The 16,281-nt window shown below is 51.5% G+C and overlaps 1 protein-coding gene across 1 annotated transcript in view; it reads right to left on the bottom strand.

Annotated features, from left to right (window-relative positions):
- Window positions 1-16,281, bottom strand: part of CNTN6 (contactin 6) — a 164,964-nt gene that overhangs the window by 143,036 nt on the left and 5,647 nt on the right. The window contains exons 2-3 of the mRNA XM_037049922.1: window positions 8,246-8,353; window positions 7,973-8,080 (exon numbers count right to left, since the gene is read on the bottom strand). Coding sequence (XP_036905817.1) covers window positions 7,973-8,080; window positions 8,246-8,353 — 216 coding nt within the window. The remainder of the gene's footprint in view (window positions 1-7,972; window positions 8,081-8,245; window positions 8,354-16,281) is intronic.

Below are 16,281 nucleotides of genomic sequence, written 5' to 3'. Positions count from 1 at the left end.
ATGCACACGCAGCCACGCAGATGCACACCGACACGCTCTGACCTCACTCTTCCTCTCCCTCCAGTGGGCCCACATGCTCACGTCCTCGGGGCTCCCTCTGACCACCACAAGCAAGCGCAACGGAGGTCCCAGCATCTCCCCACTTAGGAAGGACCGGGGTGATCACCTTCCTCCCAGCGTGGCTTCAAAGTTCCCGTCACGCGGGCCGGCAGAGGGAATATGACAGAGCCGTGACAGCCACCTCTGCGTGTCTGCCACCTGGGCTGCTTTTCCAGCCCTTCCCCAGGTGGGTGGGAAGAGGTGACGGGGGTCCACACACGGGACCCCCTATGTGTGGTCCCATACAAAGCTCGCAGCTCGCCCTTCCCGCCTGTGCTTTCACGGATCAGAGACGACATTCGTACACAAAAGAGAGAGGGGAGGGGACGGCGTTTTCTATGGAGGCACCAGGAAGCAGCCACCCCGGGCCATCTGGCTGGCAGGAAACACTCAAGCCACAAATGCTGAATGTCACCCCCAGCTGCCCCTGGCATTGCTGAAACCCCTTCCATTAAGTCACGACTTCCAGAGACGGAAGGGCATGCGGGTGCAGGTGGTGGCCCTCGAGCAAGGGGAGCAACGCCAGGGCGCTGGACGGGAGAGGAGCCAATCCGCACCCTCTCGGCAACCCCGCCCCCTGTGGACAGCCTGCCCCCTGCCGTCCCCTGGGGAGATAGGAGAGTAACCAATGAGAATTCGGACGGGAAAATGGTGTGACGACCCTTGGACCAGTGACCTGTGACACCGTGGGCAGGTCACTCACCTGGGAGTCGCTTCCGGCTCCGATAACAGCAGGACGTCGCCCTAAGTCCCAACCCCTTGGATTCGGGGCCAGTGTGCACCCAACACCCTGTTTTTAGCAGAATCTTCCCACGTTTCATCATTCAAGCCTCTATTGAATAAATATTTAAGTATCTCAGGATTACCCTTCTCAATGTATTTTTTACATGTGTGCCATATTTTGCTGTGTATAATGTGTACCCACATGTTGTGAGCACTGTACGTGGGATTATTGTACCCTCTATTATACCCATGGTATGTAATCATCACACCCACGTATAAGGCACATCCTTGTTTTTCCCTAAAAAATCTGGGCAAGAAGAGTGTGCATTAGGAAGAAAGGTTCTCCTTCAGAGGCAACTGTCTTTGGGATGCACGGGCGTTTCTCCACTCCCCTCGGGTGTCGGCATCGCCACCTCATGAACAGGACCAGTGGCACTGGGGATCGTTCAGAGCCACGCCCTTCCCGCCGCTGCCACCCACGCACTCAGTCGGTCATCGCATCTTGTCCGTTTCATTCCCGGTCTGCCCACTCGAGGACAGTCTGCAGGTGGATGACCAGTACACACTGGGGAGCTGGCCCACACCGCCGAAGGGCCCTTGCATTCACCACCCTCTCCTCTGCGTCGCTGTCACCCTGCTGTCCTGTATAAGTTGCTCAGGAACTGCTGTGTGCCCGGGACAGTCAGCGGTGGGCGGAGGTCTCAGGTGAGCACGAGAGTGTCCTCCAGGGCATCCAAGGGTCAGGGTTACCCCTGAATCCCAGCCACTGGAGCCCACCCCCAGGACAGATGGCAAAACGGCCAGTCTCACTGTGTCAGAGTCACTGAGTTCATTCCGGATCTGGATACGTCTTCCCGGAAATCATTTAATTATCTCTTGACTTAATCCTTAAGATTGTTTGATGTGGTTATGTTTCTTCAGAAATCAAGCCCTTGTTCTACAATATGCAAGTTGGCCCCATATTGAGTGATCCATTTTCCCATATTAATTACTCCCAGGCTCACATTTTTCACATGGTAATTTATTTACTTATCTTCTCAACCAATAATTAGACCATAAACTGAATAAGTCATGACTCTGGAAAAATATACACATGCTTCTCATTTATTCAGCAGGGAGGTGCAAACATTCAGCATCTTTTTCAGTAAAATGAAGCTCATTTGAATAATGTCAATATTTGTGAATGCATTCGGCTACTGGTTATTCCAAAGCAATTAGGCCCTGCAGTTACCACGCCCCCAGTCTCCGGCCTCTTCAGAAGTTAAATGAAGTCTACTCCTTCCCCCGTCTTTCTTCCCAGTCTCTTCTCCTACCACGCACCCTGACGTTCCTTGGCTGGGACCTGCCAAGTGTTCAGAAGGCCACCGAGCAATTAGTGAACGCTTCGTCATGGCTGTTCCCCAGGTTCTATGAAGGCTGTCCACTCTGACCCTCCCCCCCCCAACGCATCTCTTCCCGGGGCTGCTTTTCCACCCCGCAGACATCCCTCTGGTGCTCAGAGCTGCCGCCCTTCTGTGGCTCCACGGGACCTGCTTGGGGACCTGTCCTGGGGACACTCGACCCTGGGGGCTCCTGTAAGCCTTTGTGTCCGTTCCCCCATTTGGCAGAGAGCTTTGGGTGAATTTCCGAGTCCTGGTGAGTAAAGGTTTGACGGGGCTCAACCTCCAGGTCATGTCCCCGCGGGCCCTTGGGATTTTCTCACGGGGGTCCCCAGGCCAACGTCAGCCCTAACCGTCCCTTCACAGAGGAGTATGCTCATGAAGGGACCGCTAGCCACTTTCACCGTGTCAGGTCGGCTCCCCTGAGACAGGGCTCGTCTTCTCAGATTGGGGACAGAGGGTCCAGCCTCGCTTCCCATGCCATGTGGATCGACGTTCAGGCTGCATTCGCCTCATATCACAGAAACCGCCGGAAGCTCAGGCAGGCCGAGGAAGGAAAGGGGTGCCCTGGGGTGCCCAGACAGCTCCCGAAGGCAGTATTTCCTGCAGGAGCTGACGGGCGCCAGCTGGAATGTGTCCCCGCAGCTGGCAACGCCGCTGGGGTCACTGGGTGCCGCGGGGGCCCTGGCGTCCAGTTTGGGAACGAAGATGATGGTGGTAAAATGTTGGTTTGCCCTGTTAAGAACTCGGGCTCATCTAAGCAGTGGCTGTTTGCACGGTTGCCCTCGGCCCTGGGCCATGATTTCTGGGTTGGAACACATGGCTGACCTGCAGCTGACCTCTCAGGGCTCCTGCGGGGACGCGTTGGGCCACTCTGTGCCCGGAGCGGCAGAGAGGGCCTCGGACAGCACAGAGGAGGCCGCTGCTCTCGTCACCACCTCCAGTTTAAACTGAGTGTATTTGTAGTGGGGACCAGCCCGAAGCCGTCTGGGTCACCCAATGTCCTCAGGGGCCACGGTTCCCTCAGACCATTTATGACATCTCCTTGTTCAAGATGAACTAGGTAACACTATGTAATAATGCTCAAGACTCACCGAGTAACTACTACAGGGCGGGCAGAAGCAGGCTCCCAGCTGAGAGCACAGGAAACACAGACTTCCCTCCTGTATTATCGGTTATTGATTATTGTATTGTTTTCCATACGGACCTACTTCTGCCCACCCTGTCCATGTGAGGCGCCGCGCTACGCTTTTAGGTTCATTAATATCAATTAATTCTCTAAACTACCATAAGAGATTGGACTTTTCTCATTTCCTGGTTTTACAGGAGGTGAAGCTGAGCCTGGAGAGGTTGGGTGTGACCCCTGTCAGAGGCAGCCGACCAGGGTCTGAGTCCCGAGGTGCCTGGACACCCCACTGCTGCACCTCTGACCGACCACCAGAAAAAGGCAGATCTGGTTGGGAACTGAGCATGTCGATCTTCTTCCAATGAAGGTTGAGGCAGAGGTTGGGAGCTGGGGTGAAGGTCGGGCCAAGGCCAGGGCCTACACTGCCCGTCCCTCCTGGTCTGGTCCGGCCTCTCCTCTGTCGAAGTTCCGACAATGCAGCAGACACACAACCGCCATTCCTGAAGCACCAATTTAGGGCAGAAGAAACGGAGCTGAATATGACACAAAAGCCCCAACAGACGCGAAGGTACGTTGCTTTCTTGCAGGACCCACCCACAGAGGGACTTGTTTTCCCGAGTTGGCCGGCGTTGAGGGAGCTGGTCTCGGCGACGTTCGGGGGCTGGAGCACGGGCACAGCCTGCCCCTGAGGAGGGGGTGGCTGGGCCTCTCCCCGGCTACGGGGCCCTGAGTCAGGAAGCGATTTTTGTTTTTGACAATAATTTCAAAAATACCTACTTTCCCCCTGGTGGTCTACCTGCTTTACGGGGTTTCTTCAGTCATTTTTCTTGTTTATGTCTATGGTTCTTTTATTGTTTAGAAGAATTGATTATGTTTTAAAAAGTCAGTATCTTAATAAGAGTGAACATTTACATATCCTGAACTAAAAAGCAAGTCTGTTTTGATAAATCGAGGTGCGGAACTATTGGTTCCCCTGAGAGTCGGAAACCACACCCCGCACGTCGGCTTTCTCTTTCAGCTGTGAAGAGAACAACGATGCCGGGTAACAGCCTATTCCCATTATTTTGACACTTTTTAAGCATACTGAAATTCTTACTTTCTATTGGGTGCCTGGGTTTTACACAAGCAAACCAACCATCGAAGAGCACAGGCTGTCCCGAACATGACGCCATTTGGCCTCAAATGGTGTGAGCACGACGAAGACCGAGCGAGTGCCCAGCTGCGCTTCTGTCTCCAGGGCCCTGTGGTCTCCCCGCCCACGGGCCTCGTAAACCAACCCCCAGTCCATCAGCGTTTCAGATATAAATGCTGTTTCCTCTTAAAATGTCGAGCGTAATAGAGATGGCCGTTCTTCTTTCATAATCTTTTGAAAAGAAGAAGTAAGCTCTCCTTCACGCCCACTGTGGTGGATGTATTACAAGTCCAGGAGATGGTTCTACCGGAACAATCAGACCCACTGACAGCCCAGCTTATGATTGTCTCCGTAAACATTTAAATGGCACCCGTAACACTGGAGTGTTCTGTGTTTTAGGTTCTAGAGGCCTGGCCTTCAATCTCCGGGCCCGACAAGGAAAACCTTTCCAGAGATTTACATCTTGCACGCGAGCCTCGTAAAACAGTCCATCGTAACTTCTTTAAAATTTTTTCAAAGTGTGTCTTACTTAGTGAGTTTTCTTAGCCTGGTCCACTTAAACTGGTTTGTTTAAAGTCAGTTATTTAATTGCAAACTTAAAAGCGCTGACTCGAGTTTAACCGGTGGAGCCTGCGTGGGGCGGAGTCACAAACCCTTCACGCTCCGAGTGGTCCGGGTTGCGCATCGCGCAAAATACCAAACTTTGATCGGTGGTTCGAGTCACATCCGGCTCTGTGTTTCACTCTGACACCTCCCCCTGGTAAGAGGCACTATCGCTCAGGGGTCTCGCCACCTTGGGGGAGTGCCAACATCTTGGGGGGCAGAAACTTGAGGACAAGGTTCGCACAGGTTCTGGGTGCTGACTGTACCACAGGCAAATTTTCTGCTTCAGACTCGCCTAGACACACCGGGCCTCAGTTGCGTTTCTCCCACAACCAAGAGCTCCAAGTCTGGACCCTTCACACAGGGGTGGGTTCTCACACCCTTCTGTGCCTTCGTGTAACTCATTTCACCCCCGGGGACCCAGCTCGCTGGCTTCAGTGGGCTCTGCGGCGCATTGTCCCCACGCCCACTTCCCACCACGCTCCTGTGGCGAGACCCCATTCATTCCTTCAGAGAGTTTCCATGTCTTGGGGGGTCACACACCTCTGCAATCACCACAATTGCCCACATCCGCACCTAACAAAAAAAATGAAGAACCCGTAAAACAGGGCAGCCCACCGTCTTCGAAAACCCAGGCCCAGCCCAGTGTCATAACTGAGCCTGCCTCTCTCACCCTGGAAAACCTCAAATCCCGGGCCACTGCGCTTTGCTCTTTTGCAGTCTGAAATGTGATTAATGACACACTTGACAAGCAGTTTCGTTTCCAGCAGGAAGGCTATTCGGTGCGCACTCCCACGCCGCGCAGAGCCACAGTGGCAGTTCTGACATCGACGGGAACCGCGGCTTCAAATGTGTGTTCTTGGGCTCGCTCTGAGTACATATGCCGTCCTGTCCCAATTACACGGAGAACTGAATCACTGTAACATTTAGTCCTCAGAGGAACAACGCACCTTTCCAGAAAATGTGGACACAACCATTGTCATTTTAAACCGTTAGAACATGGTCATTTCTCCGGCTGTCCTGTGAAAAGTGACCGTCAGCTGAGCTGGTCTCGCCCACCAGTGTCATAACACCAGAGAAACTCACTGTCCTGTTATCACTGTTCTCGTCCCTAGTGGCCGGAAGGATATATGTTAGCAAAACAGAGTGACCGAACTACAAAACAGAAACTACGTGGTGACAAGGAAGTTGTGCTTCAGACCGTGTCTCTCCGTTTGCATTTCACCCCCAGACCGTTCTGGCGACCCAGGCGCCCATAGAAATCTGCCACACTCACTGGAGGGACTTCCAACCAGCACCATTGATAACCTGAGATAGAAGTAACCCCCAAGCCCACCGTGCGTTAAAGCATCAGTTGAGAAATTCATGACGGTTTTCAAGACTGAAAAGACGCCATCTATATTCTTGACTCTACCTACGTGGCTATGTAACTGCAAACCTGCTTCGTTGTTTTTGTCCCCCTCAAAGGTCAAAATTAGCACCTGTCTTTTTAAAAATTGTATTTATTTTTTTTTCAGAGACAGGGGAAGGGAAAGGAGAGAGAGAGGAAGAGAAGCATTGATGTGCAACAGAAATAGTAGCCGGTTGCCTCTGACGTGCCCCCAGCGGGGGGCCTGGCCTGCACCCCGGACATGTGCCGAAACCCGGAATCGAATCGGTGACCTTTCGGTTTGCAGGATGGTGCCCGACCCACTGAGCCACGCCAGCCCGGGCGGCAGGCAGGCCTCACATTCTGGTCTTGGTACAGGTTCTAGGCCACTCTGCACATAGAAGACACACGGAGGCTCAAATGATTCTAACAGAGATTTCCCATCTCATTTCTCACTCTCCTGGTCTGATTTTGAAGTTTAGAATTTTAAAGACTGGCAAATCCAAGGTGAACCACACACAAGTTTCAGAGACAGGCCTCTGCCGTGTGGGTCCCGGTGCATTTGAGAGAGGGACGCAGAAGTCTGAGGTCTGTGCTGTGCAAAATAGAAAACATGAAGACTCTTCAGAGAATTGTATTTTCTTTGTAAAAACCGACTAAGCGATTGTCATTGCTTCATTTCTCTGGTGCTCCGTAACAGCCACCTCAAAAGGCAGTGCCGAAAACAACCATTACGGCCAACATTCCGTGGTGAAATCCACCGGAGGGCCCCGTGGGTCCGTGAAGGGCGCCGGGGACCACGCCCAGTGCGGCTGGACTGGACGACCCGGGAAACCGCCTTCAGACGGCGGCCCAGACTCTCAGCGGGGGAGCCCCAGCCCCTGTCCTGGCCGCTGCTCACTGGGGTCATGTCCCACCTTCCTGGGACCCGAGGGGCCTGTCTGGCCAGTGGACACCAGGACTTCGTGCCTCGGGGTGCCCAGTCCCCAGGCAATGGGACCAGACAGTCCAGACTTAAGACGCTCCTGGCCTCTTAAGGACTAAGACTTGTCATAGTTTCGCTTCCACTTTCGTTCAAAACAGGTCCTGAGTCCAGAGCAGAGTCGCGGGGAAGGATTTGGAGACCTCTTCTAGACGGGAGTGGCGGCCTGCACCCCCTGGGACGGAGGGGCTGCCTGTGATCCCCGGGGCATCCTCTCCCGCTGTGAGAGGCGTAGATGTCTGTATTTTTATCAAGTTCAGGATGAGAACAAAGTATTGGAAGTGTTGTTCCCCTTAAACAGAAAGATTGAGGGAGCAATTTTAAGAAGGATGTATTTTTTGTGATTTCACTTTTCTAGATGGCTATTTTACATACTTTCTGAACTTTGCACTTTGTACCTGTACTTTAAAAATGCATGGACTGTTTTTTCTTTTTTACTCTATTTTCAAATGTTTCCATTGGCTTTTACGTAAAAAAGTCACCGTGTGGAACAAACAACAAAATCTCGGAATTCAGGAGATGGTTGTCGAAGGAGAGGGAACCCCTCCGAAACCCATACCTGCCCGAGGCCAGGATCTGAGCCACTAAAGAGGAAGTGGTCCACGCCTGACGGGGTTTCCTCATTCTCAATCATCTTCCCATCATCTTCGGCCTCCCTACCGTTGTTCTTAGGAAGAAAAGTCAAAGGCTTAGCGCAGCTGCGACCCCTGTCAGTCGGGATGCAGTCTCCTCTGCTCGGCCCCCTGCTCCTGGCCCTACGGTCNCAAACAACAAAATCTCGGAATTCAGGAGACAGTTGTCGAGGGAGAGGGAACCCCTCCCAAACCCATACCTGCCCGAAGCCAGGATCTGAGCCACTAAAGAGGAAGTGGTCCACGCCTGACGGGGTTTCCTCATTCTCAATCATCTTCCCATCATCTTCGGCCTCCCTACCGTTGTTCTTAGGAAGAAAAGTCAAAGGCTTAGCGCAGCTGTGATCCCTGTCGGTCCGGATGCAGTCTCCTCTGCTCGGCCCCCTGCTCCTGGCCCTACGGTCCACCTGCATGGACCAGCCCCTGGCCCTTCTCTGTCTCTCATCCCCACCCACCCTGTTTCAGCTGCCTCTCCTTCTGACCTGTGAACTATCCTTATCATGGTAATCACTTGGTAATATGTACAGGTACCAAATCACTGTAGCATACACACCTCCAACCTACCTACTGTTATGTCCACTACACCTAAAAGAAGCTTGGACGCCAAGACCACGTGCGGAGAGCACTCAGTAACACGCACAGGGGTCTGCAATGCCTCGTTCGCCTCTCCGCTGTCTCTATTTAACGTTGTATTGACATTTCCTGAATACGAGTCATTGAGTAAAAGGAGCCAGAGCGCTGGCCTGGAAAAAAGAAAAAAAAATTCAGGGGATGTTTGTTACTGCCGTGCCACCTGCTTCCTCGACGCCAAGGTGCTGAAGGAGAATCTGAATGTGTTTGTTCCATGGCTTCTGTCTTGACTTTCAAACACGCCAGGGTGTGAATATAGGAGTCAGGTCTGAGTCAAATGAAAACACCTTCCTGAAATGCCGTTTGGCAAAAACCAAACACCTCCCCTCATTGCTTTCCCCCTGAGACAAAAACAGCGCCCCCTGGGGTCCGAAGGTCCATAGAGTTCAATGCAGTTCAACGAGGGGGTCAGCTGTTCCCAGTGCTGGGAGAACCCCGGCGTGCCTCTCCCGTCTTGGAGCTTTCTGTCCTCGGAGGGCATTTCTGCACGCCTCCCACCTGCCCTGCCTGGGATTTCTAAATTGTTCTCGAGTCCAGAGACGTTTGCAGGGACAGGGTTTACCCTCAGACCTGATCCCCGTTACCTCCACCGGGCCTCTCCATCGTCCTATTCCGCCACGTTTCCGAAAAGCCCACAGTGTAAATTTCCAGGGACCGGTCAGGTGCCATGGGCCGTGATGTCATAAATAACCACCTCCAAGTCCCGCTTGCTTCCTCAGGGAGCGTCGACCACGGCTGCCAAGGGTGGAGATGGGAATCTAAGTTTCACGTGGATTATATCCACGCGTGTCAGTTTTTGCATGGGCAGACCTAGACGGTGTTCTGATAGCACACGCGGAGCAAACACAGATGCACTTAAATGTGTGCTGCTCCAGGATATTTAGAACCGACACCCATCAGGCCACATTGGTTGAGCACCCATCACACCCTGGAGATGGTGTCATGGTTTCAACCAAAGAAGCCCACCCCCTGGGCCTCAGAAACCTCAAGGGTCCCTGTCTGGGCTCCCCTGGGCCACGGCAGACCCTCCAGGTCCGATGCGGACCGAGCTGTAACACTGAGGACAAGGACTGCGTGTCACTGAGAGCTGACAAGGTGTGTTTGGAGACGCTGACTCATTCAGGGTTCGCCTCGTCCTCTGAGTGGGAGGGAGGCCAGCCGGGCGCAGTGGCCCGCTGCCCCTGTAGACGCAGAGGCGCAGAGTTGTCACGCGTCTCCTGGGTTTCACGCTTACGTGCTATCAGATAAATGTATCACAAATTTGGAAAAACGTTTCGGACACGCAGAAATTAAGGGTCATTTCCTTGATGTGTGATGAAATCCCTGAGCCTAAAACACAAACAAACGACAACTAGAGTCCCAGTGGGAAAGTGGACAGAGGGTGTGGGCGAACTTTACACAAGGAGCAGATACAAATGAGCCAAACACTTATATTAACGGGGGGGGGGGTGATACAGAGCACATTTGAAGCAGAGTTTGTGTGTTTGTTTAGCTGATTCAATGGGAAAGCACTTGCAATAAACCACAGGGTATTTATACGTGTGCGGCGTTTCCCAACAGGGCTGCGCAGGGGGACGACTTTCCGGAAGGACAGTCTGCACACACACTGACATCTTTAGCACAGTGGGCACCGTCTGAGCCTGAAACTGTAAAGCTAGGAGTTTGTTTTTAAGAAATAATCAGGGACACGTGGAAAGGGTTCAGGGACAAGGGCAGACACATCATTGCATGTTTCACAGGCAGTAAATTGTTGAAATATTTACTAAATAACTGATGGTAGTTTATTGGTTTGAGTAAATTTATGGCACACCCTTGTGGTGGAATATCTTTCAGTTTTCGGAGAATATTTATGATATCTGGAAATGCTCACAATATGTTAACAAAACAGGTTATAAAGCATAATTTACAGATTCCCCCCAAAGTTGTATTTTACACACACACACACACACACACACTGCTAGGATATCATATAGTAAGCGACAGGATAATCACAGATGCATGTTTTTCTGCATTCGCCAGATTTTGTATGATAAATGAGTCTAACTTGAATTATCAGGAAAAAAAAGGATTAAAATAGCCGCAGCTGGTATGGCTCAGTGGATTGAGCGCTGGCCTGAGAACCAAAGGGTCGCTGCTTGGATTACTAATCAGGGCCCAAACTTGGGTTTCGTGCCAGGTCCCCAGTAGGGGGCGCACGAGAGGCAACCACACATTGACAATAAACAACTAGTTTCTCCCCTCTCTTTCTCCCTCCCTTCCCCTCTCTCTAAAAATAAGTAAATAGAATATTTTTTAAAATCTTTTAAAAAGATTAAACTAAATACTATTCTATTTGGCTTTTTAATTTTGCTTTGGTTTCACAAACTTTGAGCAATTTATGGCAGTTCTTTAAGAATTTGGTGTACTTTGCATATTTGAGCACATTCTGCCATCTCAATGAGTTCACAGGTAGCGCGTGCTTGATAAAAAAGAGTAACATTCAGGTAAAGGGGCTGGGATGTGTGATCAGATAATTACGTGAACATGGCTGTTGCAGGAGGTGCTGTCCTTCGTGAACCCTCTTTTCAGGTAGATTCCAGCCCCAGGTGGGACCAGAGAGGAGGCTGTGAGGAGCCCGCTCTCCCACCCGGGACAAGGGGCCAGGGCCCCGACGGGAAAGAGCGGGCCGCGACCCCTCCCGTCCACAAGCCACGTAGACACACTTTGTGCGAAGTAACAACCTGAAATGCCGTCAGAACCCCTGTAAACATGTATATTCTAACCACTATGTGATTTTAGGAGAACCCTCGAATTCCCGGTCTGGGCCATTTATCTACAGCGATGTCACAATTAGCCTACCTGTCGGCACCACAGCTTCGCAATTAAGGGTGGAAAGAATTCGCTGACAACATTCAACGCCTCGAAAACACCTTCATGTTACACATCGGAAGAAACACCTTATATCAGCATGGGAGCAATCGTACCCTTTTCATCCCCACAAAATGTTAAGGCCTGCCTTTAACTTCTTCTTAGGTCAGCTGGTAGGAAATCAGCAGCGTGTCTGACTTCTGACCCCTTTCGTTTCTTGCTCTTTGCGGACAAATTAAGTTCTGTTGCCCAGAGCTCGGTTCCAACGGGCCTGTCCACTGCTGGTTTGACGGAGACGGCACCCATGTCCCCACAAATGGGCGACGGCCCCGGTAAATTCTACTTCGAAATCACATGCAGAGAAAAGTGTGGAAAATAAAACACACATGAAGTGTCAGATGACTAGGAACCTGGCAAAACTAAATGGCATTTTTTTCAGTTTCCCCTTCCTGCCTTAAAAGGAGACTTTAAGAAAAGCTTTTACAAACTCCACCCAGTGTTCTTTCTTCCATCAGCAGGACTCCGGGGCAAGCGGTTGGTCAGCTGTCGGTCTCACTGTGGCATCAGGGACTGTGGTGTGAACAAAATTTTCAGTAACTTCCTTTACATTTTAAGAATTTGCACAGCATTAAATCTAAGGAATTTATGCGTCCGCTGCCCGCAATAATGTATGAACTACTGAGGTCCCCAGCCAGCTGTTTAACTGAATTCCAGACGGTTGTCTTGTTTCACGGGGTGAACTGCCCTTTCGGACGACAGCGGGTGCTTTGGCAAGTGGTATCAGCACTTGGGAGCCAGTGAAAAGACACACACAACTGGCTTTCACCATTGCTTATTAGCTAATGTGACGATCTAGTGAATCACCCAAACTTTGCCCCGGCTGGTGTAGCTCAGTGGATTGAGCGCGGGCCTGTGAACCACTCAATTGTGGTTCGATTCCCAGTCAGGGCACATGCCTGGGTTGCAGGCCAGTTCCCAGCAGGGGACTCACAAGAGGCAACCACACATTGATATTTCTCTCCCTCTCTCCTTCACTTCCCCTCTAAAGGTAAATAAATAAAATCTTTTAAAAAATTAAGGAGAGTGACCATCTTTAAATTCTGTTAAAAAATCTGGTGTTAGACATCTAAATTCTGGTTCAAGATTTGGGAATGAGTCTGTGTCTCTACCCCTAAATTCAACACCATCAATTCGACAGAGAGCACACCAAGAGAATGATATGCAGTCATCACAGAACCAGGACAGCAATGCCAATAACCAGCAAGTTTGATGATCCCCAAAAGATGCCAAGGCGATGGAGACCCCCCAGGCAACGCAGGACTTTGCGACAGGCCATAAAGGGTCCCTCCGTCTGGTGAGAACAGCGGATAGACGCAGGAGAGCCCTTCAGAACAGGAAGAACCAAGGTGGTGCCCGAGACCGCTCAATGCTCCTGCCCAACTCGAAGAGGAGGCGTGCAGTTGACTGGTGAGGAGCCAGATGAGTGGGAATGGCCCACAGAACCGGCATGAAATGGGGACCAGAGTCCCCCAAAAGGCTGCTGGAACATCAAGTTTGAGCCCACTGGGTCATAGGGCCCAGATTCCTTCTGTCTGCACAGTCAGGTAAAGTTAGGCCAAAAATTAACATAGAAATGAGTCCAAAGTGGGGAATGACGGACCCACTCCAGAGGCGAAAGGGGGAGCCACCGCAGGGAAGGGGCCACGGCACAGAAGAGGCTGGTGTCTCCCGAGTCATGATGTCATCGGAGGGTGAACTTGTCACACAGGGACCCGCAGGGACCAGGGAGAGAGGCCCTCCGTGAGGGAAACCCAGCAGGCTCAAGTAACGAGGCAACCACCCCTAAAATCCACAGAGAATGGGATGGTCGAAATTCAGCTCCAGAACAAGCCCACTCAGATTGTTTTCATGAGCAAAAGGGCAATAGGCACAAGCAGAGTGGGGAGAGAATTGTTTAAAGAAACAACAAAAACTAAAATATGTTCTCTGAAAAAAACAAACACATGAGTCACGGATCAGAGAACATCACACAGAATGCAACTCAAAAAAAGGCGGATGCAGAAAACGTGCACAGCAAGTCAGAGCCGGTAGGAGACTCAAATCGCCGACCAGCTTCCCAAAGAGACAGCGAAAGGTGGGAGGAGGCGGGATTACGTATCCGGCATCTGAGCACTGTCCAGAGTTGAAGAAAGTTCGATTTGGGAGTCTGCAGAGGCTAAACTGGGGTACATTTCAAACCCACCCACCCCTGCGCGCATCGCAGTGAACTCGTGCTCTAGAGGAACTCGTTCTCTCTACCAGGGTGCAGGTCCAGTCTGTCCTCACGGACACGATCACAGGACTGTGAGCAGTCTTCTCGCCGACAAAAACGCTTCCCAGACCAGGAGCGGGGGTGCAAAAAGGCCGGGAGGGACACCACCCACTCGGAGAGCTGCGCCCGCCGATTATGTTCTTTCACAATGTACGTCCAATAAGAGATAGTGGACAAATTTTAAGAGAGCTGAATACTCTTTCTAGAATGACCTTTCCATCCTTTCCATTGCCTTTACTGCACAGGAAATAAACCCAGGACCTACATGTAGGCAGCAAGAAAAAAAAAAGGCCGCACAGAGAACTTGGAAATGCTAGTTAGGACTCCCACCACACGCCGGCCGAACTCCCGGGGGCGGCGGAAACCTCCAGCGAGGCTTCCACGGCGAGGCTTCCACGGCGGGCGCCTGGGCGCAGGGAGAACGGCCTCGGAGAACACTTGAACAAGCCATCGTCCCGTGTGTGAAGNCAGCAAGAAAAAAAAAAGGCCGCACAGAGAACTTGGAAATGCTAGTTAGGACTCCGACCACACGCCGGCCGAACTCCCGGGGGCGGCGGAAACCTCCAGCGAGGCTTCCACGGCGAGGCTTCCACGGCGGGCGCCTGGGCGCAGGGAGAACGGCCTCGGAGAACGCTTGAACAAGCCATCCTCCCATGTGTGAAGGGGAGAGATGCATCATCTTTAGCTCGATGTCAAAATACAAAGTAGTATTTTGGTGTAAAATATTTCTGTTCACTTAGATGTAAAAAGAGAGTATACAAGTTGTAAGTTAATAAAAGTCAGAAAAAAAGTGAATAAAGCGTGGTTGATGAACCCGATAAAGGCAGGAAAGGAGAAACACAATAAAATAAACGGATGAACATGTCCCTGGGCAGTGGGACTGAACAGGGACAGGGCCATCTCTGACTGGGAGTCTCTCCCCTCTTTTCAAAGGCCATTGTTGTTCCCAGAGGCATTCGGATGCTAATTGAGGAAAGAGAAAGGAAACTGAACGCCAGGAAAGAAACACAGACGGGCTCTGTGATACGTCTCTTTGTTCTAAGGAACCGAGGTTCATTTTTTCTTGTTTTCTGTGCACTGCCTTTATAATCACTGAGTTAAACGAGGCCCCTTTCTCGGGCGGGTACGATGGTGGTCTGGTGGTACGGAAACACTGCGTCCACTGCCCGGACCCCGGAACAGTCCATCCAAAGTCGCATCTAACCACGGCTCAGGCCTCCAGAGGCAGTTCCCTATCAGACACCCAATATCATTAATTCGATGAAGATTATATATGTTTCTCCTTTTCACCTTTTTCTGTTTTCACTAATTCCTCCCAAGATTCATAGACAAACCTAGTATGAATTACAAGCAGTAATACTAATATAAGAGTAATTCAACAACCAACACAAAGAGTGATTATTCATTTCAAGGCTTTCTGCCAAGGTGTTTTCACACATTAACCTGTTTAACCCTTGGCTGATCCAGTGAAGGCACTACTGTGACCATCTCCATCTCCAGTGGGGAAACTGAGGCAGTGAGAGGCTGAACTGCTTGCTTCAGAAGACAAAGTGGAGCTGACCTGGCCTGCCCCCTCGCCTCAGCCCCTCGCCTCATCTGCACCCCGAGAGTGGAGCAGGCTCCCCCAGTCAGGCCACGGTCTTGTACTTCACAGGATACACAGGTCTAATATTTCTCCCCGAAACCATCTCTGTATCTACACCATTTCACTCATTATTTAACAAGACACCTATTATGCATGAGTTTCATTCCCACACAACCGCCATACAATATATGAGACTGCTGGGTTTGATTTATGTTCGTAGCATGCAATTTCACTGTAAAGTACCTGAGGATTTATTACAACAAAGTCAGTCCTCAGACTTCGCCACTGAAGACCAACTGGAGACCAGAACAACATCCAGTGGCCATGTTTTATCGGACGGGGTGTGCCACGCCGCGCCATCACCGTAATGGGCATTTAACGCCAGGGCACCCGGTGCCGCAGTCAAGTCTCGCCACCCGAGCTCCCGCCCACAGGAACAGCGAGCCAAATTGTATTTTCCAGTGAAATTCCCACGTACAAGAGCTCTGCCAAACTGAATTGTTTTTAGTTGAAGCTCACTGAAGAAAGAGATTTTCGTTCCTCTCTCGCTCGTAGAAACGACGCAGAGAAAGGACAGGTGGCCCTCGGGTGGGTCCAAAGCGAAGCGAAGCCTCGTCTTGGGTGAACAGTGGAGTGGGCACAGCCCCGAAAGCACGCTCGGAGCTGGAGACACAGGGTGCGGTTTGGGCGGGCGCCAGGGATGCGGACAAGTTCTTCGTCTTTCTCTTGCCTCTAGGAGGGTATAGATCGCCCTACAACCTTCTAGCTCCTACCCCCTGCCCCCCCATGCCCAGTCCCCTCCACGAAGAGCTCCCCCAACACTGTGGCACGTGGCTCCTCCATCGGCTACAACGGGGGACCTG

This window comes from Sturnira hondurensis, unplaced genomic scaffold (genome assembly GCF_014824575.4).
Source record: "Sturnira hondurensis isolate 20B ecotype Veracruz unplaced genomic scaffold, ASM1482457v3 Scaffold0006496, whole genome shotgun sequence".
Lineage (NCBI taxonomy): Eukaryota > Metazoa > Chordata > Mammalia > Chiroptera > Phyllostomidae > Sturnira > Sturnira hondurensis.
Note: the sequence above shows the minus strand (reverse complement) of the source record. Positions and strands in the feature narration are given on the sequence as shown.